This window comes from Glycine max, chromosome 3 (assembly GCF_000004515.6).
Source record: "Glycine max cultivar Williams 82 chromosome 3, Glycine_max_v4.0, whole genome shotgun sequence".
NCBI classification, from domain to species: Eukaryota; Viridiplantae; Streptophyta; class Magnoliopsida; order Fabales; family Fabaceae; genus Glycine; species Glycine max.
Window position 1 is genome coordinate 2,395,560 of NC_016090.4, and position 22,490 is coordinate 2,418,049.

The 22,490-nt window shown below is 27.8% G+C and overlaps 1 protein-coding gene across 1 annotated transcript; it reads right to left on the reverse strand.

Moving 5' to 3' along the window:
• Window positions 1-1,453: 1,453 nt before the first annotated feature.
• On the reverse strand, window positions 1,454-7,330 carry LBD12 (LBD domain-containing transcription factor). Its single transcript, XM_003521896.5, has 2 exons — window positions 6,548-7,330; window positions 1,454-2,533 (listed from the first exon to the last, which is right to left on the reverse strand). Exons 1-2 carry the CDS (start codon window positions 6,905-6,907, stop codon window positions 2,138-2,140), a joined length of 756 nt encoding a protein of 251 aa, XP_003521944.1. The 5' UTR covers window positions 6,908-7,330; the 3' UTR covers window positions 1,454-2,137.
• Window positions 7,331-22,490: the final 15,160 nt, after the last annotated feature.

Below are 22,490 nucleotides of genomic sequence, written 5' to 3' on the forward strand. Positions count from 1 at the left end.
TAGGCAATTATGGGCCCAAGTGGGCAAAAATATATTTACATGGTACAAATCAAATTTTCAACCTTTTTTTTTAAAAAAAAATATATGCTTTTCAATCCAATTATTCCAGGGGTGTTGCTAGGTGCATCCAGCATTTTTTAAAAATGTTAAAACTGCCCTTGTGCTTTCTTCACATTTGTGATAGGTGTGCGTGAGGGTGGTTCATAAATCGTACGAATCAAGTTGATTCATAAGGTTAATATGGATCAAGTTGATCTGTATGTTGATATTAAGCGCATACGGATCAACTTGATTCATAAAAGACTTACGGATCAAGGATATTTCAGTCTTTTTCTCTTAAGTTCTGGATGCCCCTAGTAACACCCTTATTCCAGCTTCTATACCTTTTTACATAGCTTTGTTTGGCCCATTTCAAATTTTGTTTATCCGAATCCAAATAAGGGATAAAACGGTAAAAACAAATTTAAGTTTAAGCAATATAACTATTGTATAGTTGAAAGAAAAACAAATTCAGAACATTAGAAAATTAAATGCAAATATAATATCATCATGCATTTACTATAACATCAAAGTTAGTAAGTTTTAGTTTTACATAGCCAGATCTAAAAGTGTCCTTATTGGGCTAAAAAGTAAAGACAATACTTTCATAGTTTCAGCACTTTGCAATGAGATATAACAAGCTACAAAGAGTTATTGGAATGTAGAAGCTAAGGACAGCAAGTCTTCCACATCATATGGCTTGAGTTCCATATCCATCAAGACATGCACAATTCCTGCAAGTCCAAAAGTAGCATCCCAGTTCAACAAAACATATGTAAAGGGTATTACCATAAGGAATCTCAATGCTAAATTTAAAATAAATAAAAAAACTAAATAAAGCTTAATTTGAATCTGAAGTTTATTAATCTATTATGTTATCAAATTATGACTTATTATGCTTATAAAATTTTATTTTAATTTTTTATATTGTGATTTATATTATATTTCTTTTTTATATGTTTTTATGCATATATATTACTCCTTTCATTCTATTATAATTGTTAGCTTAGGTTATTTTAAAGTTACACAAACCAAGAAAAATAAATAAATAGATAAAAAAATAACAATTTTATAAAATTAACCTTATTATCATTAATTATTTTTTTATAGTCCATATCATTAATTATAAGAAATATAAGTGGAAACATATAATTAATAATATATATTAAAAACTAAAAATAACAATAATATTTTTTTACATAACGATCATTACAGGATGAAAGGTTTAGGTAAGACTGTAGGATCTTATTATCCCAGTTATAATTTTCAAGTTATGATTTTTAATCTCTCTTTCGATCTCAGGTAGGATCTCGATTTTAACAAATATCATTTATGAACGCATAGCGTGCCGCTAAAAAAACATTGAGTTTTGTTTGCTTTTATTTTAGATGTGTGATGAATGGCTTGACTTGGTCATTGGCTTAAAGAATCTTTGAAAATTCATTAAAGAATTAGACAATTTTTTTCTTTGTTTACTGTAGTGATGAATCGTTAAAAAAAAAAAGAAATAGATTAAAATTATAGTTTTGTTAAAAAAAAATGAAAAAAAAATAAATAAAAACATAATGCACCCTAAATCAAAATGCATTATAGCATTTCTTTTACCAATAAAAACGTCTTATAGCATTTCTCAGAATTTTCTATAAATAAATTAAAAAAAAAGCATTTCTCTGAATTAATATATAATTATATACCTTGGGTGCCGTGAATCATCCAAGCAATCGAGTGCCTTGTACGTAGCATTTCCCTTTAACCTTTTAATTATCACAATTTGTGATTTGAAAATAAATGAATCTCACATACCTGAGATGATAAATTAACTTCCTTTCTCATTTAATCATATTGCAATTTCGCCACGCTCAAATTGGTCAAAATAATTAGTCGAATTCATAAACCAAGTATTAGATCACTAGCATTTAAAACACAATGAATAAAGTAATTAAAGAGGAAAGAGAAAGAAAAAAAAAAGAAAGATATAAAGAACCATTATATTAATTACTTTCTCATATGAAACATTGAAATTTTAATGTCTCTTGAATTCCTAGTATTCCACAAATCAACCGAAGACAAAGATTAGTTGATTGATTAGGTCAAAGATTCATTTGGAAATCGGGTGAGAGTAGGAGGGATTAGAGCATGCAACAACTGGGGCAGATCCATGTCTATGCAAAAGCTCACGAGCCAATGCTTGAAGATCACCACCACTAGCACTAGTAGCCGATGGGCCACTAGGCCCACTACCCACATATTGACGTGACTCTATGGGCCTTGGCTGCACGGCCCATGAAGGACTTTGTGCCATTGGATCAAAAAGTGAAGAGAGGTCATATGTGGCTGGAACTGTAGATGGGAGCTCAGCTATTGAGATCACTGGAGGTGCCATGGTGGTTGCTTGTGGAGAAGAAGGTGGTGGTGGTGGTGGTGGTGGTTGGGGTAACTCTAGGGTTGCAAGGTGGCCTTGTAAGTAGGAGAGTTCTGCTTGTAAACTCACCACCTGTCCAACAAAGAATTGAAGCAAGAAAATTCATGAGCAAGATAAGTAAGAATGCATTGTTAAAAAAGGTATTAAAAACTTCTTTTTTTTTATCTTATGTGCTAGGTGCATAAATTAGAGCATCTATCATGTCATGCCTAATTGTTTCAATGAGTTATTTGTCTAAGATTTGTAATTCCTACAATATCAAATAGCTTTAAGAACTTTAAACAAAAATTTACTCAAATATTAAAGTTATTAAAGTAAGTACTTAACTTGAGTCATATGAAATTTTGGATTTAAAAAATTTGTTTTTCTTTTGCAATAATCAATTAAACAACAATTATTTTTATAAACAACACATTATCAAGTTATCAGCTGCAATAAAAAAATTGTTAAACAATATTATTTAACTTGAAACAACTCATTTAAGCACTCATGTTAATGTTAGAGATATTCTAAACATAAATGGAAAACAACACCTACTTAAATATTTTTAATTACCTAAAAATAAGTATTAAAATAATTTTATATTTTAATATAACAAATTTTTCTTTGAAAAATTTTATTTTTAATTTCTTAACTTGCATATTTCATATGTCTGTTCGAGAAAGACAAATTCATTTGCTTGACTGATGATAATGAGAAAGTTAATTTTTTGCAGTGATAATTAATATATAAAAGAGTTGATATAACAACTTTAAATCCTTGAATCTTTAGTCTTATTTTTGTTCTTATGATACATATATAGAACTAATGAGGTAATTTATATGGGGCGTTTAGGGATTGGTAGAATTATAGTTTAAGAGGCGTTTGCTTAATATGAAGAGAGAAATCCAAGATGAATAATTACTAAAGTTATGTTTAACAAATTATTTTAGTTAATTTTTTTTATTAATTGAAAAATCCATTTGGCTAGCTGTTTGGTAAGTAAGATTGTTTTAGTAATTTCTAGTATTTTTTTTAAACGCTAATTTTTAGTTTTAAATTTTTTATATTTTTTTTTATTTTTATCTTTGATATATTTATTTATTTAATTTGTTATATTTTTTAAATAAATCATAATTTTATTATTTTTTTTTGTCAGTTTATATTTTTTCGTTACTTCAACATTTAATTTTATCAAATATTTTTAATTTAATAAAATAATTTTTCAACTTTCAGTTACTACCTAATTTTTCAACTTTCAACTAATTTTTTAATTTTTAGCTAATTTTTCAATTAATTTTATCAAAGATATACAACGCTATAAAATGGGAAGGTGGATATAATTAAGTAAAACTTAGGGCAGGGGTGTGTTCTCTGCACATTCCCGCGATCATATTTTTAATAGGACCTTGAACAGCAAAAAAAAATGTTGAGTTTGATGAAAGTGAATGAACTTAATAAGAATGACAAGTATGAAAGCGTGACATCAAAACAACTTCTCGAGGTTATAAAACAAGAGTTTAATTTGTAGGAGTTGTCATTTGGGGGAAATAAACAAATTTATATGATTAGATCACTTGAAGGAGAAAAAAAATGTTAGTTTGAAAATGATACAAATCTTCAACATATATTTTGAAAATGACCTTTGTTTAAAAATCAGAATTTCTGACAATGACCCATTATGAGGGCATAGGGATTAGCTAATTAGCATTTGTATAATTAAAAAAAAAATATCTTACTAATATCTAAGATAGGAAGATGAATTGACTATTAGTTAAACAATCACATGGCACTATATAACTATATATAAAAGTTGTACATAGCCATGTGTGTTCATAACAATTCTTTTAAAACTGTTTATGATCTTTTGTCTTATTGGAACTTATATATACTCAAATAATTTTGAACAATAGGTATGTGAATTGTGAACGTATAGGAATGGCAAGGAAAGCTAAGGAGCAAATGCATATATATAATCACCATTGATGTTACCTTATAGCTTATTCATTGTTTCGATCTTCATATAAAGCAATATACAAGGGGGGGAAAACACAAGACCTAAGTTTATTAAGTAATATATAAACTATTAAAAAAGAAAGTCCACAATTTAAGGAAGATTGCTGGCTTGATTTGATGGTGTAGTCTCTTTCCCACAGATCACCTCTAATTTTTTTTTTCAAAAATAAAATAAAAGAAGAAGTGTGGGATTGCACAGTGATTTTTCTTTACTAATGAATCAGTCTCGTTAGGTTTTTTAATATTAAGAAGATAGGGACAGAAAAACGTATCATGGTGATTTTTCTAAGAAGGATAATAATAGGGACAGAGAAACGTACCCGCACCTATGAAATGCTAGCCAAAACCCAAGAAACTAACCGACCAATTCCCCTAAAACCAGCGAAAACGAAGAAGTTAATGGTTGAAGAATTTGAAGCCATGGATTTTTATTAGACTCTATAGTATACCCATTTGTGTGTAACCGCCGACCACATCATTTGTTAATCAATTAAGCGTTGTGGATTTCAGCAAAAAGGCATAGAAATTGCCCCCTATGTAACTATGTTCCATGGCTCCTTGCATACCCTACCTTGTTTCCTCTTTCCCCAAAGGCCCCAACCCCAACTTTTGTTCCTCTTTCAGAGGGCACGATGCACTCCTAGAATGTATGTAAAGGCATGGTTGTTGTAGAATAAATATGTTTAATAGACAGTTAATATGTTATTAAGAGAGAAAGTGAAAAAAAAAATGAAAGATTAATAAGATTTGTGATTTGATAGAAAAAGAAAAATTAAAAAAAAAATAAGAAATGTTAAAGTGTTTAAAATAAAAGATAATTTGTATATCATTAATCTTTATTGAATGAAGATAATGCCCCCTTTAAAAAATTTAGGTTTAATTAAAAAATTATATATACTTCGTATTCATAATTAAAATGAATGGATTTTATATAACCTCCTTGTGTGTGTTGGAAAAAGATTGATTTCAAAAATCAAAATAATCATTTTTTAAGAAAATAAGCTGAATGAAATACTTATTTTCATCATAAACTCTAACTATATAAATGGGTCAGTAATTGAAAAATTAAAATAATAATATAGATTTTTTTACACTTTATTTAATCATGAATTATTATATAAACAAAAATTATTGAATTTATAATAATTATTTTAAAAATTATATATAAGATAATTTCTAAGAGTTTAATTTTTATATATTGTTGTGTAAAACAATTATTCTTACAATCAATAGAAATCATGTTGGTTGACATTCAATATGTTTATATTATAACCAGTTTATGTATAAGAACTCTTTACACTCCCATACTGTATACACTATTATAAACAATTTATGCTATATCAAATTAAGTTAGATAAAAATTATGGAGGTCTAAATTAGACTGGGTGTGCAAATATTATAAATGTTTTAATATTGTGTTCAATATTCTTACCAATCAAAAAATATATATAATTATTATTATTGCTGCTGCTGTAAATAGAATTTTATGGTGGAAGTTTGGGGTAGTTTCCAAAAGATTTTAAACTTGTTGCCGCTGTTGTAAACAGAGAAGTTTTTCACATTTTTTTTATTGGTACCACTGTAGGAGTTACAAAGTGAGTAGCCCCTCGTCAATGCTTGGCTAAAAAACAAAACAAAAGCGGGGGTTACACTAATAAACATATACTATATGTGTTTTCTTTTTTCAGTTAATGGCAAGTACAATGTATATAAGTTAAATTTAATATTTAATATATATAAAAGTAGAAACCCATCCACCATCTACAATCTACGACCTTCTAATTCTAAATACCTAGAAATCATATTCTCAAGTCAAGAAAAGAAGAAAAAGGTGGAGTCTAAAACAGCTGACTACATTCTTAGATTCAGCTGGCTAAAGCTACTATAGCTGGCAAAAGCTTAGGGAGAAGATACTCACACAATATACGACACCCAAAGAAGCAAACAAATAATATTAATTAACAAATATGCAAAGAACACCCTTCATCCTTATCTCTATTGAAGAAACATGTATATGATCATTAACTAGCTATTAATAAATAATAATCGATCAACCCATCAATTAATTTAATGAATTATTATCAATATTACCTGTTGCTGAAGAGCAAAGATATGAGCAACACAACCATACACGGGATCTCTAAGCCTTGCTTGAGCTTCATAGCAAATTGTGACCACCGCATCAAGCCTCTTATACACCGGAATGTTGAGGAGCAACTTGGAAACGTTACTGGCACCAAAAACCTTGTGCACAGCGGCAAAGTGCGTGGCACCTTGCTCCGAATCAAAGTACGGAGCAAAGATGCAACCGGGCACGCACTTTCGCCTCAAAAATTTGCATGCACCACAAGGACTACCACCACCATTGTTACCGCCACTACCACCGGCACCGTTATTGTTTCCACCACTACTGCTTCCACCACTTATGCTACAACTAGAGTTTATACTCATCTTTAAAAGGGTTATACTTCTATAGCGTTTTTTTTTTCTTTGGTTTGTGGTTAGTGTAAGATCATGAGTTTCCAAGGTGTTGAGAGGGAAGTGATTAGGTTAAATCACCATGGAAGAAGGAGAAGGAGGAAAAGAAGAAGAGAAGGAATGAAGGCTGGTGTGTGTGTTTGTATTGTAGGAATTTAGGGTTTGGTGGGTGTTAGTATTTTTAATGATGAATTTAAAAAAGGATATATAGAAGAAGTCTTTAAAGCCACGCGAGGGAGCAAAGGGTTAACCCCCACATATTTAGTTGTTTGCGTGAAGCAAACATGCGATAAGCCCCTCTTACTATTATCCTCAACACAAACTTCTCTTTCCTTTTGTTTTTTCCTTTTTTGCCTTCCTTGATCATCTCGTGAATTTATCCAACAAAACAAAACTCATCTGCTATTCATTCTTTTTTTTCTCTCTCTAAACAACACACACTATAAATATATTTATCATCAATAACAAGTCATTGATCCGAATAACATTGGATTCGATCTTTTTAAACAAAATTTCAAGTTCGAATAATTTGGATAAAAAAAGATGATTGAAAGGAGAGATCTCAATAAAAATAATCAACTAAATTTTTGACCAAGATTAATCATTAATAAAACTAGTGGATATTTCTTACCATTGTATGATTATCAAAAAATTTACTCATGATCATGTGATGCTTGTATGGGAAGGAAGGAAGGTTTTGATGTGGAGTTAAGAAGGGTGATGTAAATGTTGAAAGAGGTTTTTGTTGTTGCAGATCCTAAAAGGAATTGGATAAAATAAGAAAAAGAAAAAGAAAAAAAAAACTGTGAAAACGTGTCGAGGAGAGGGTCTATATTTGCCTCTGCGTGTTTTGAGCTGCGTGGAGGACAAAAGACGCCAACTTATCTATCTCTACTTTCTTTTCTTGCTTACTTGCTTTCTTTCAATCACCAAGGTTGAAAATGACACACCCTTTTGTCTTCCTCTTGGTTACAAAATGCCAAAACGCTTTGGCCTATGACTCTGAAATGAAAGAGTTATGAACACTTGTGGCAAAGAAAATGACGTGAATCCCTCAGGGGTCTCTTAAATTGGGTATTTAAATTTGTGTTTTTTACTATATTGGGTGTCGGTAAGGAAAGGAAAGAGTGGCTTTTGAACAATGTGTGTATGTGTGTGTTTGAGAAGAAACGCACACTAGCTATATTGTATTTATGTGACCTTGCTATACAGCTCAAGTACACTCAGATACTAGAGGCGTTTTGGGTATATGGTAATATAAAATTCAAATTCAGTATGTTTTAATTTGATTAGTTTGCATGGTTTTCAGTTAATTGACATAATTATATTAAGTCAAATAAAATTGAGTTTATTTTTCGTTTCTCATTACCACATGCACACCTTAAATATGAACATTTTTTAATATAAAAATTCAAACCTTGATTTGTCAAGATGTTGTGAGAGATTAGCTCTTACTCAATTCATTGCCGTGATTTTTAGTTGAGTTGGAAATTTTACAAAATAATAATAATTTTTTAGTTTTTAAAATTTAATTTTAGTTTTTAGTTTCATCATAAATTTAATTTGAAATTTTTCCAACCTAACTATTAAGATTAATTCAAGAATTTTTTGTGTAGTAATAATAATGATAACAATAATAATGAAGATATTCATGTTGGTGGTGCCATAATGGAGGTTGACGATCCTGTTGATAACGATGATAATAACGATGATGGTGAGAAGAATAGTATAGTGGTGATAACAAGAAATAAAAAAGACTAGAATATTGTTTTTTTATAATAAAAGCTAATTTTTTGTTTTTTTATTATGAAAATTGTTTTAAAATTGAATAAAAAAATATTTCAACCCCATATTTGTCAAACAAGTTTGGGTTTGAAAGTTGCATGTGAAAATAAAAAATTTGCAACCACCTTAAATAGGGCCAAAATTTGGATATGATTGAATTAATTTTAAAACGTAAAGTAGTATATTTTAAAAAAAATAATTCTGACATGCTCTTCTTTTCTATAAATTTTTAAATTTTATGTTACTATTATTCCGTGATGACTCTTCATTAAAAAAATAAACAACAATTAAAATTATTCTAAATATTATTATTGTAAGCATATTAAAGAAGTTATATAAAATAATTTACATATATATTTAGAAGCAATTAATAATCACACGCACAAAAAAAAATATTAGATGAGAAAGTCAAAATATATAGAAGAAAACAGACAAAAGAAGAGTTTGAATAGAAATGAATTGATCAACTAAATTAATTTATCGTATAATCAAATTTATCATATCAATATCAACCGAATCTCATGATGACTTTTACTCAACGTACTTTCCACTCATTTAACTTATAGTAAACAATTGATATATACGGTAATACGGGTATAATTATGCGTAAGGTTGGCTTTCCATATTTCTTATTCGTAATATTTTACCTAAATTATTCATTCACTATTCTTATTTAATTTTAATTAAGTTAACTCTAATATCTTGTCATTCTTTTTCATTTATTTTTTGATAGATTAATTTAGCTAATTTGTCATTTTTTTAAAAAATTTAAATAAGTTAACCACGATTCAATTTTTTATTCTATTAATAAAAGAAGGTAATTTCATTGTTGAAATTAATGCTCTAAAACAACTTACATTATTATTATTATAAAACTAACATCTATAAAAAGTATTTTAATTATATGAATGACTTGAGTTTGATAGAAGTAATTTTTCCATTGAATAATTAATTTTCACTAAAAGAAGGTAAAAATCAATAAGATAAAAATGAGAATAATTAATTTACAATATAACATTTTTAAAGAAAAAAATAAAATTGTAGGAAATGTAAATTAAAATATATACATAATAATTAAAGCATAATATATATATATATATATATATATATATAATTGTTACCTTTATATAAAAAATGTTATGGATAATAATAACAGAGACGAAGAAACAAAAGGAATCACACACGATTTTTGGAATCGTCATTTCAAGGCAATTGGGGTGTAAGAAAAATAATTAAACTCATGGAGGACCCACTTAGATGTGATGGCGCCACGTGTGATGGATGATTGTGAACGTAACGGCTGAGTAAAAGTTCAAACTTCAAAGTTCAGCGCTTTCTCCTCTCAAACGGGACGGGACCCATTCGCCGTTTCTCTACAAAGGAAAGAAAAGTAATAAAAACGAAAATAGTCCATATATTAATAATTCGGTGGTATTTGTTAATTGTAGCCATTTTTTTATGAAAATATTGAAAGAACCAAACTAAAATTAAAAGAAAGATACTAGTAATAAACAACAGCGTTGGTTGAGAGAGAGAGAGAAAAAAAAAAAAAAGAACAACTAATTCTCAACATAACGGATATATCTATAATTGGTTGAGGGGTTAAAAGAAAATATATTTGATTATAAGTTTTTTTTTTAACAAAAACTAACAATTAGCATTTCTTAATAAAATAAATTGATTCCCAGCTCTTACTTACTTCATTTTGTTAAACGTAATCTAGAAACAAGTCATTTTTCAGTATTCTTTTAATGTTTTTTTTAACTGTTCTTATAGAATTCTACTCAAATTAACTTTTTTTTTAAAGGAAAAATACATATTTTATTTGTATATTCATTTAAATTTAAATTTGAATGTTTTAGTGTTTTTATTAATCAAATTAAATTGAACTTCATCTTTTTTCATGTAGATTTTTTCATACTTTATTTTTATTTGAAACTTTATCTAAGAAAAGCTACATTTGTAATATTTATTTTTATTCTTTTATATCTTCAACATTTCTTAAATAATCATGACCAAATTAATTTAAAATGAATATTTTTCTAATTACGTATTACAAGTTTAGCTTTGAGTTTATGTGACCCAAACTCATGCTGAAAAAGACTGTTCAATAAACAATGATGAATTGTGGCACTTGTGCCAACTTACATTTGTTGTTGGAAAGATCTACAGACTCTCATGAGATGTAGACACTCAATTAAAGATAGAAAGAAACGAGATATATGAGTTTTTAATTTTTGTGTCTGAATCACATCTATATTTTTTAGGTTAAAATATAACTTTTATCTTTTTTATTTTCTTAAATCTGCATTTTTAGTTTTTTTATTTTTTAATTAAAATATTTTATCTTTCACTTTTAAAAAATTTATAATTTATCATTAATTTTTTAATTAAGACATTTTATTTTTTATTTTTAAAAAATAAACAATTTTAGATTTTATGTTTAATTTTAAACATTAATTTATGTATTTTATAAATATTGATCGACAACTATTTGTTTATTACACACATAATAACTGTTTTTCAAAAGTTATTTAATTGCTAACAAGTTTAATTTATTATAAAAATAGGAATAAAATGTCTTAATTAGAAAATAGAAAAAAATAAAATTGTAAATTTTTTAAAAGTGAAAAATAAAATGATTTAATTAAAAAGTAAGGAGACTGAAATTATTATTTTTTTAAAAGGAAAACAAAAATTATATTTTAATTTATTTTTTATGAAAAATAATTTTATTTGAGTTAGATAAAATTATTAATAACAACAACAAAGACGAGATATATGAGATGGGTATGTTAAATATGAATAAAGATACATAAAAGCAACAAATGAAGAATGTGAATTTTGTGTTTAAACCATTTGTATCAAAAAATTATAACTCTTGTTGTAGGCATTGTGGAGCTTGAGCCATGTTGAGAAATGGTGTAGATTTTCACTTTTAAGAAAGTGTCAGCATTATTAAATGCAATTGGGTCGTATAGCCTTCAAAATTTCATGAAAGAAGATTTGTCAACGCTAAAACTCACATCAAAATATTCCTTTGGTGTCAGAAAAATAAAAGAAATGAACAAATGTCCGTAACAGTATTGACCGCGCCGTCCGGTGTGCCACTACTGTGGAGACTGAAGAAGAAGCAATGCCAGAGGCTTTAATTAATCTCGCGCATGAAATCAATGTAACTATTGTGAAAGATATGGCTATATGGGTTTGATCTTGGATCCACTAACTAGACCAATTTCATTTCAACTAAAACTTTGGACATTGAATTGAATTCACTAATTCAACAAATTTGAAAGGGAGGAAAAATTTTGCACTACAGTTCTTTCTTTTTTTGCTGGAAGGAAGATATTTTGACAGTAAAAAATGATAAGATTAATATCGGAGACATAAAGATTATTAAAATAGATTTTGTTTCTCCAACAATTTCTTTTATATGCACCACTAGAGAAAATTACAGGATTCAGACTATTATTTAAAAAAGAGCAAGTAAATAGTTTTGTCAAGTGATTAAAATTAAGATACTATTAATACAAGTAATTACTACTTAACTATTGTCCATTTGATTATTAACTTACTACAATGTAATTAAACTAAAGTTTAATGATATTTTTGGTCCATTAAGTTTACTTATTTTGTTTTGGTACATTAAGTTTAAAATATTTAATTTTGGTTATTGAAAATTTTCATTTTGATATTTTTTCTCATTTTACTTTAAGAACATTAAACTTTATTGGAGTTTTAAATTTGAAAGCAATTGGTTTAAAATAGTGGCATCTAAAAATCGTTGCTATCTTATTTTGTATTATAAACCACTAATAATATCATCTCCTTCCATCTATATCTTAGCAAAATCTCAATGTTAAAAACTTACCCAAGGTTGTGATTGTTATGTTTCTCCTTTTCCTTCGATTGCTTTACATTACCAAAAAAAAAAGATCTCAACAATGGTTCTTGACAGGTGTGGCTGTCGTAGCGATTGAGGAAGAAGGGTAGAAGAGGTCTCTTTGCACCCAAACCATCATTGAAAAGGGCTTTAGATTTTGTTTTTGTGGGTGAGGAACATGAAAATGGTTACTAAGGAGAGAGAGGAAGTTAGGGATCTCAAGACCAACAAAGAAATCAACAACAGATGGCAAATGTAGATCCAATGAAGCACTTGGTGTTGAAGCTTCAAATCTAGATCTAAAGAAGGCTTGCCCAAGGTCACTGCGCAACTCAAATGTGATCTACCTGCTTCCTGACCTTAGAGCACTCGAAGTTTGAACAAGTTTGTCTTGTCCACCATCGAGCAAACTCGCTTCACCATCATAATTAAGTACGACAACTCATTCTCCACTCACTTCTATTCCGACGACCCCATCTTCACCACGCCAAGAAAATAATAATCGAAGATTGTGTGATGTTGAGAGAGAAAAACAAGTCAACAAAGTCTACGCTAAGTCTGGTAGAATTTGAGTCGAAAAATGGAAGAGTGTTTATGTTGTTGTTCATTTGACATTTTTTCTTGTTCTGTCACACATGTTTTTATGATTTTGTTTGTCCTAACTCCATGCATCAACAACACACAAGTAACTTCTCTCTGATGGTGTTTAATGAAAATGATGGTGATTTTGGGTTTTGAGGGTGATAAAGATAATGGTGATTAGTGTTTGCAGGAGGGGAAAGGAATGATAAACATTAGGAATTAGAGTGGTTTATTTTTTTAAAATAAAATAAAAATAGTGGTAATTTTTAATTGTTACTATTTTAAATTAATTATTTTCAAATTTAAAACAATAACGGAGTTTAACGTTCTTACCAAAAATGAAAAAAAAATACAAAAATAAAAAATTTCAAAACATAAAGAATTGAAATTGAACATTTTAAATTTAATGTACCAAAATGAGATAAATATAAAACTTAATGGATCAAAAATAACATTAAGCATTAAATTAAACAAGAGAAAATTGATTTTGAGAAGAGATATTCAATGACAATTTAAAAGGAATAAAGGCGAAGATCAAAGAATGAAAGAAAATATATCAATATCAAAATAATTTTCAGGACTAAGATTCAGACAATGACAATTAATATAATAGTCTAATTCTTGACCTCGCGAACCATTCAAATTTTTAATTAATACGAAATTTACAAAATTATTTTTCACGGTTTGACATCAAATAATTATTGTAGTTAAAATCTTATACTATCATGTTACTACCCACATGGCCACACGCATATGCTTGTCGAATGAAAAACTTCTTTTGGTCATCATCAAGTACAGTTTAATGTTTTTCTTCTATTCCTATGTGTCTTTTTTCAGTTTTTCCACCTGCCTGCTCTCCACTTTTCTTTCTTTCTTTTCTATGATAATTAAGAAACTACATTTCTTCTTGTCCATTCCAGCAATTAACAAATTATGCACAGCTTTATCCGGACATATAATCAATCCTTCAAAGTACATTGCCCCCTATTAATCTATCAATTTATTAACTTCAGTAAAGCTTAAACATTTAAACACAAACTAATCAATATTAAATATCGATCTGAAAAGTCATTGTCAATATATATATGTATCCAACCAAGCAAAATTGACAAGGATTTGCAAATAATAATTATAAATTAATGAATGAATAAATGAACCTACTTGTGCACTGTAGCACATGCATGATACAAGATCCACAATTTAATTCTTTGAATTGACCATAAACTTGTCTAGGAAATGTCCTCTGATTAGGCCTGCCTAAGCTTCTGCTTACAGCAAAAGTGCACCCATGAAGGTTGATATTCTATTCTAATTAAGGACCCCACTAGTTCCCCCACTCGTGCGGTCAACACCTGGGGATGATTAAATAATTAATACAATCAATTTAATTATGACTAATTACAGAATTTCAGTTTGAATATTTGTGTTTTGAACCACAGGATGTCACCTGAACAAGCGGCAAATTATCGCTTAAGTACAATTATTTATCTAAGAAACCGTAGGCTAAGAAAAATAAAAGGTGATATTAAAAGACTTGAAATTAAAAGGGGTCAAAGAAAGAGCCTGGACCAGATCAATCATGACATCAAAGAATCACTACTTTTTAAATTTATCACTTTCGTAATTCATTATAGTCAAAGTATCTATGCATCTAGTGGCTATAGGCCCCTTATGATCCTATCACCCCCTCTTGTGATCGCTAGTAGTTATGCTTCTATTGCATGCAAGAGCCATTTTCCCCTCATGGGGTATCTTATTCTTGTCTATGAAGTTTCTGTGTTTGTTATTTTTACATAAACTTATTAAGTGGAGATCAAACAATCATATATGTATGCACATGGCACCTTTCCCATAACGGCGAATACTTTTTAAAGATGCAAGAAAGTGGCAATACCGGTTTGACCAAAAGTACCACTCGTGAACTAGTGAAGAAGGCAGTTTTCAAATTAACGGGGAAAGAATTTGACTCTTCTTTTATGCACACAGGATTTTCTTGAGCCTAGCTAAAGTAATCAGCATGCTTAAAGATCATTAGGTTTATGAACCTTTTACAAAGAATTAAAGTAAGTGATATTCTACCACAATTACATTAGTTTTAATTTTTATGTGTAATTTTTAAAATAAAATATCTTTGGTAAAAATGAAGTTAAAGTGATTTCTAAGTTGATTTTAAAACACTTTCTCATTCATTTTTTTTTTAAAAAATTATGAATTTAAATTTTAGTTTTGAAAAAGTACACCCTCTTTATATTTAATGGTGATTCTTTTCTTACCACCACAATCACCAACACTATTCTTGTCATCACCACCAATATCATCGACACCATCATCATCATCATCATGACCACCATTATCATCACTCCACTATTTCCATTGCAACTATCACCAACATTGATGTCAAACCATTATTATTGTCCGAATTACTGTCATTACCAACTCTGTCACTACTATACCACCAACAACAATACTAGTGTCATTACTATTATTACCATCACTGATATCATTATCATCATCATCGTCAATCATCACTTTTTACATTATCACCATCGCACAATTACGGTCATTCTTCCCACCATCACCAACACATAAACACATCCTTAAACTAATTTTAATAAGATAGAAAACTTTTAAAATGAATTTATTTTGAAATTAAAAATAAGAAAAACATCTAAAATCAAAATTTGAGAACTTACAATGATTTTTTTATTTGTTTTCTTAAAAAATTAAACTTAGAACTAAAAATCATCCCAAATTAAACCTTAAGTGATATCTTGAGTTTGAATTTTATAAATAAATAAAAAATATAATAAAAAAATTCACTAAAAGTAATCATTAAATTCTCCCATAATTATTAATAAAATTAATAAATATTTTATATCTGAAACATAATAGCCAAAATAAATAAATAAAATAACTCACCTGAAAAAATACTAGCAGTAACCAAAAACATAAGTAATATATATCTCGATGGCAAGCGTGCAACGGTGACACTTAAGGTGGCTTATATAAATCGTTCAGGTTTTCTTCCTAATAAACAACTAATGACTTTGATTTTACTTACAAGTGTAAGCAGATGACACTTAATCTATAAATTAAATCCAACCCAATTAAATTTTTTGAATTAGATTGAATTATTAGATTGGATTAATTTTATTTTAATAAGCTCAATTAAAATTAAATTGGAGAACAGATTTGGAGTTTTGAAACCAGCTAAAACTCAATCCAATTCAACCTGAATATATAGTAAACAAAAATATAACAAAATACTAATCATATATTAAAAAATAATTACTAATATAAAAAGTTCTAAAGTAAGGACTCATATCAATTATGTTCATCTTTTCTTTATTATATATAGTTTAAGACTTATTTGTTTTTATGACTAGTGATGACTGTTGATTTAAGTATTTTGAGTTGTAAAATAATGTTATGTTTTATGTTTTATGAATATGCAAGTTGTTAAATAAGTTATGTGTTTCATATTTTATCATTATGAACGACATACTTAAATTGATTACAAATTTATGATTTATGGTTTCTCTTCAAAGAATAATTGTAAAATTGGTTTTAAAAATATCTCTTACTATTCTTGAATATGATCAATTTTTTTATTTTTTTTCAAGACTTAAAAATGTGAGAGTTTTTTAATGTACCAACCCGATGACCTACCTAATTCAATTAAAGTTGAGTTGGGTTGAATTGAGTTGAAAAAAAATAAAATATAAATCTAATTCAATCCAATCCGATTAGATTTAATTGAATTGGGTTAAAAAATAGTCAAAAAAATAATTCTGACATGCTCTTCTTTTAAAACGTATTTTTAAAAAATAATTCCGACATGCTCTTCTTTTCTATAAATTTTTAAATTTTATGTTACTATTATTCCGTGATGACTCTTCATTAAAAAAATAAACAACAATTAAAATTATTCTAAATATTATTATTGTAAGCATATTAAAGAAGTTATATAAAATAATTTACATATATATTTAGAAGCAATTAATAATCACACGCACAAAAAAAAAATATTAGATGAGAAAGTCAAAATATATAGAAGAAAACAGATAAAAGAAGAGTTTGAATAGAAATGAATTGATCAACTAAATTAATTTATCGTATAATCAAATTTATCATATCAATATCAACCGAATCTCATGATGACTTTTACTCAACGTACTTTCCACTCATTTAACTTATAGTAAACAATTGATATATACGGTAATACGGGTATAATTATGCGTAAGGTTAGCTTTCCATATTTCTTATTCGTAATATTTTACCTAAATTATTCATTCACTATTCTTATTTAATTTTAATTAAGTTAACTCTAATATCTTGTCATTCTTTTTCATTTATTTTTTGATAGATTAATTTAGCTAATTTGTCATTTTTAAAAAAAAATTAAATAAGTTGACCACGAATCAATTTTTTATTCTAAAGTAAGGACTCATATCAATTATGTTCATCTTTTCTTTATTATATATAGTTTAAGACTTATTTGTTTTTATGACTAGTGATGACTGTTGATTTAAGTATTTTGAGTTGTAAAATAATGTTATGTTTTATGTTTTATGAATATGCAAGTTGTTAAATAGGTTATGTGTTTCATATTTTATCATTATGAACGACATACTTAAATTGATTACAGATTTATAATTTATGGTTTCTCTTCAAAGAATAATTGTAAAATTGGTTTTTAAAAATATTCCTTACTATTCTTGAATATGATTAATTTTTTTATTTTTTTTCAAGACTTAAAAATGTGAGAGTTTTTTAATGTACCAACCCGATGACCAACCTAATTCAATTAAAGTTGAGTTGGGTTGGATTGAGTTGAAAAAAAATAAAATATAAATCTAATTCAATCCAATCCGATTAGATTTAATTGAATTGGGTTAAAAAATAGTCAAAATTTAATGTAAACCGGATCACTTACATTCCTAGATTTACTCCCTTCCGTCTCAAATATAAACAACAAAAAATCTATATATTTTGATATCAAATATAATAAAAAAATCTCAACTAATATAATTTTACTATAATGATATTATTTTTAAAATACCCTTCATTTTAATAAAAATTCTATTTAAAATATATATTTTTTATTTTTTATATCAAGTTCCAAATGAAGAACAATTTAAAAAAACTTATTTTTTAAATGGAGTTAACAAAATTAAATACTATATGTTAATTATTTTTTTAATTGATAGTTCACTAGTTTTCTTAATTAATGTGAAGTTAGGTTTTTTTTTTCTTTACTTATAATGGAGACTGAGAGAAGTATTGTTCAAGAGACAATGAAAGTGTGGTTCAAAGAAGTGTTGTGGATGAAATAAGTGCTTGTTAAAGTACTTCATTAAAATGAGTTTACAATATTGGGTTCTTTTGGGGTAGAAATTGGAGTTGAGAATCAATTATACCCAAGTTTATTTAAATTATACATTTTTCATATTTGTATTTGGTATTTTTTAAAAATATATATGAACATAAAAATAATGTTGTTACTGCAAAATCAAATGCTACATCAGACAGTAGTCTCCTGTAACACAGTTATGTTCAAAGTAGAAAGTTAAAAAGTCATTGTCAAAGTAAATGGAACATGCATGTAAGTTCTATAGCAACTTCATAATACTTTTTTGAATTCCAAAATACTACTATCTTTCAATTCAACATGAATTGAATGACTGGATATCCTGCCTTCTTTGTCCAAGTGTTCATCATTAAGTTGACCTGAAAATCATGATCCACACCATTAATATGTCTCTTAAAGGTTGGATTATGGACTAATATCATACTACATTGATGAATCAAAACACCAAATTCTGACTCGTCAACTGTAGGATAAGAAACCTTGTCTGCTACCAACTTGTTGTCCACTTCAAAATTAAAGTTTTTTAAACCTATTGAACAAACTGCAACGCTGACAATAGAGCCCAAGCCTCCCCTTCGTAAACCTTCACGCACGGCTCTCTACACACTGTTCTTGCACTTACCATTCTCCCATAATTATTGGGAATACATATTTTTGGTAACCATATTATTAAAAAATATCTATTGATTTTATTGATGATTAATTTTTGTCAAGAACTTAACTAATTTTTTTAGTAGAGTTCTCTCATTCTAATCACGTTTTTTTATACACAAGAATTTGTTATCAGGAGAACTTGACTAATTTTTGTCTGAGACATTGTTTAAGAAACAATGCAATTTTCGTGCTCAAGTAATTTTTTTTAATAGCTTGTTTATCCCAGAAAAAAACAAATTAAAAAAGACAATACTTCAAGTATAAACATGCTATAAAAAGAATAATGTAAGAGATCATTGTGCACCTTTTAAAAAAAATAAAGGATGAAATTGTAACCTAAATTAAAAATAAGGGACCAAGGAAATAAGTTAGCCTAATTTTACAATATACATATTTTCGGGATGTTTCAAATAAGAATATTTTTAATAACGAGAAATGAGAATAATGCATTAAAAAAATGAGAATAATAAAATCTCAGGCCTTGAATTACAATTAAAATATCCAGTTAATCACATAGATAGAGATAGAGAGAGTTGGGAGGAAAGTGTCTAAAAGACTGTGACTAACATTTCTCTTTATAAAAGTAGAAGAGAAGAAGAAAAGGACTGCAAAATGAAAATACCCATCTAATTGGAAATAACCAGCTATCATCATGTAATTGTATCCATCCAAGTCCAACAAAACAAAAATGGGCCAATCCTAATGGAACATTCAGCAAGATTATAAGGAAGGTAGACAAATAAAATAAAGATCAACACCTACAGAATAAGTTCAAAACTAATGGCTTAATGGCCCAAATACCCAACCAACAAACAAAATGTCTAGATATGTCTGAGCAAAATATTCACACATCTCTCTCTATATAAAATGTTCTTATTTAGTATGCACTTATAAAATGAACGAAAAACCAATCTCGATCGGTAACCTCTAATATATTAGGTTTCCGCGAGTGGATGAGTTGATGCCTTTTTTCTTTGGATAGAATGAAAGTTTTGGGAATAGGAAAGATAAACCTGCTCAAAGTTGTCACAAGTTCTATTGATAAAACTTCATGTAATTGAGAAACATTAAGCTGTGTTTAATTTAGAGGGTAAAAATAGAAAGGATTATAATAAAAAATGCAAAAATTTATTTTTAATATTATTTCCATTTTCAAAAAGCAAATACAACCTTATGGAAATCAAGCCCAACTTGTGAATCCACTTGTTTGATTATACTACTTGACCAAATCCTAGTAAGTGAGATACTTTTAAATCCACTGAAATGATTGAATCTACGTACGATGATTGACAGTCTTTTAACAACTGCAAATTAGACATTTCATCAATTAACAAATTTGAAAGAAAAATCATACAAAATACCGATTAAACAACTGATACAGTTTTTAATTAGTACTAAGTTTTCTTTTACAAATGCTGTAAAAAAAACAGCTTTCTTTTATAAATAATATACCATGTTTTTTTTAATATAAATATATAAAATTACAGTAAAATATATTTTCAGACAAATTCTAGTCTGTTATAAATCTAGAAATCAATGCCTAATTAACCGTCAAAATTGATATATAAGGTATGGATTGAAATTTTTCCGCTACAAGAAACTAACCACAAAAAAAATAACAAAACATATATATACATCACTATATCAATCAATGATTTCTCACGAATTCAAAATTCACAGTGAAAGTAAACAGCAACTCGAGTAAGATTTATCTGCACTATCAAGATTCAAATTTTAAGAAAAAACTCGGACTTAACTTCCAACATGGTTGAAAATTAATTTCACTATCACAGTTAGAAAGAATTTTGGCCAATAGAAGTATATAAACATATAATACTATTTTTTTCCTTGGAAATAAAGTTTTTCATAGTTAAAAGCTATAAGATTAATTCTTGAGACGTATAAAGATTATCTAAATAATTTTTTTTTCAACAAAATTTTCTTCATATGTAATACTAGAAAATCAAATTTCTATCATTCATCATGTATACTTAAGAAATTCAATTATTTATTAATTTTGGAAGATGTTGTTGATGAACAATAATACTAGACTCAAATATATATATATATATATATATATATATATATATATATATATATTTTATATTTAAACATGTCACACGTCAAGAATTATTCCAAAAGGTGAAAGACAGAACACTGGCATTGTCGAGAGGGAAAACAATCTCGTACTAGACAAAGAAAAAAAATGAGGGCATGAATCCTGTACGAGGTGAAAGAAAGTGTAACACTTTATTACCAGGAAGCACAGGGCACCAATAGTAATTTCCATTTCATGGTGTCACTTCTGTGCTTTGTGCATTTGGAGGAAGAGGAACAAGAAATTAAGTTAAAGAAAAAATAATGAGAGGTGTGACAGGTGAGAGACAATGAGAGGGTCTAGAAATTCTAGGATGGATATGTACTATAGATTGAAATTTGACTTTTTTCTTATTTTTTTAATATTGTTCGTGTGCTGTTTCATGAAAATATTACTTTATATCAGTTATATTAATATTTAATGATAATATTTAATTTTAAAAATTATTAAAATTATATAATTTTAAAGAGACCGTATAAAGATAACAAAGTGAGACATCAGAGAAATTAAATTTATGTAAATCGCTATTGAATTGAAGGAATTAGGATGCTTAATTTGTCCCACGTGCTGTAGGAAGCTGGTCTGGCACGTGGGCGGTTGGAAGCTGATTATGCTGTCACCTACTAAACTCTTCATCTCACTCTCAAGTCTCACCCTTCAATTCATATCACCGTGTTGTGAGCATTGTGTTTGCTTCACGCAAGCCCTCTTCTTTCCCCTTACTACATTCCCTTCTTAAACTTATTTGCTTGCGTGGCTTTAAAGTTTCAAACTTTGAACCAAATTCAGCTCCCACAACACAACGCCCTACATATATTTTTTTACTAACTAAAATAGTAATCACTCGCTTAATCATACTTAAGATTTTCCAACTTTCTTCAAGAGTACATTCTACTGGGATCAACCAGATCCTTTTCCACAAATTTAATATATATATATATATATATATATATATATATATATATATATTTGGATGCACAACACACTATATAGTAACTTAATACTATTACATAACCAAAAACAGTGTTCTCATAAAATTCTAGAAGTGATGAATCATGGTACCCATTTCCCTATAAACAATCATATATAGAGGAAAGAGATTGAAAAAATATAAATAAATACAATAGATGACATAATGATGATAAAAAAGTGAAAGATAAAAGAAATGAAAGTAAATATATGC

Coding starts and splice junctions, on each gene's coding strand:
- LBD12 (XM_003521896.5), bottom strand. CDS start 6,907: ATGAGTATAAACTCTAGTTGTAGCATAAGTGGTGGAAGCAGTAGTGGT. Junction 2,534..6,547: donor TCTTTGCTCTTCAGCAACAG/GTAATATTGATA, acceptor TTTGTTGGACAG/GTGGTGAGTTTACAAGCAGA.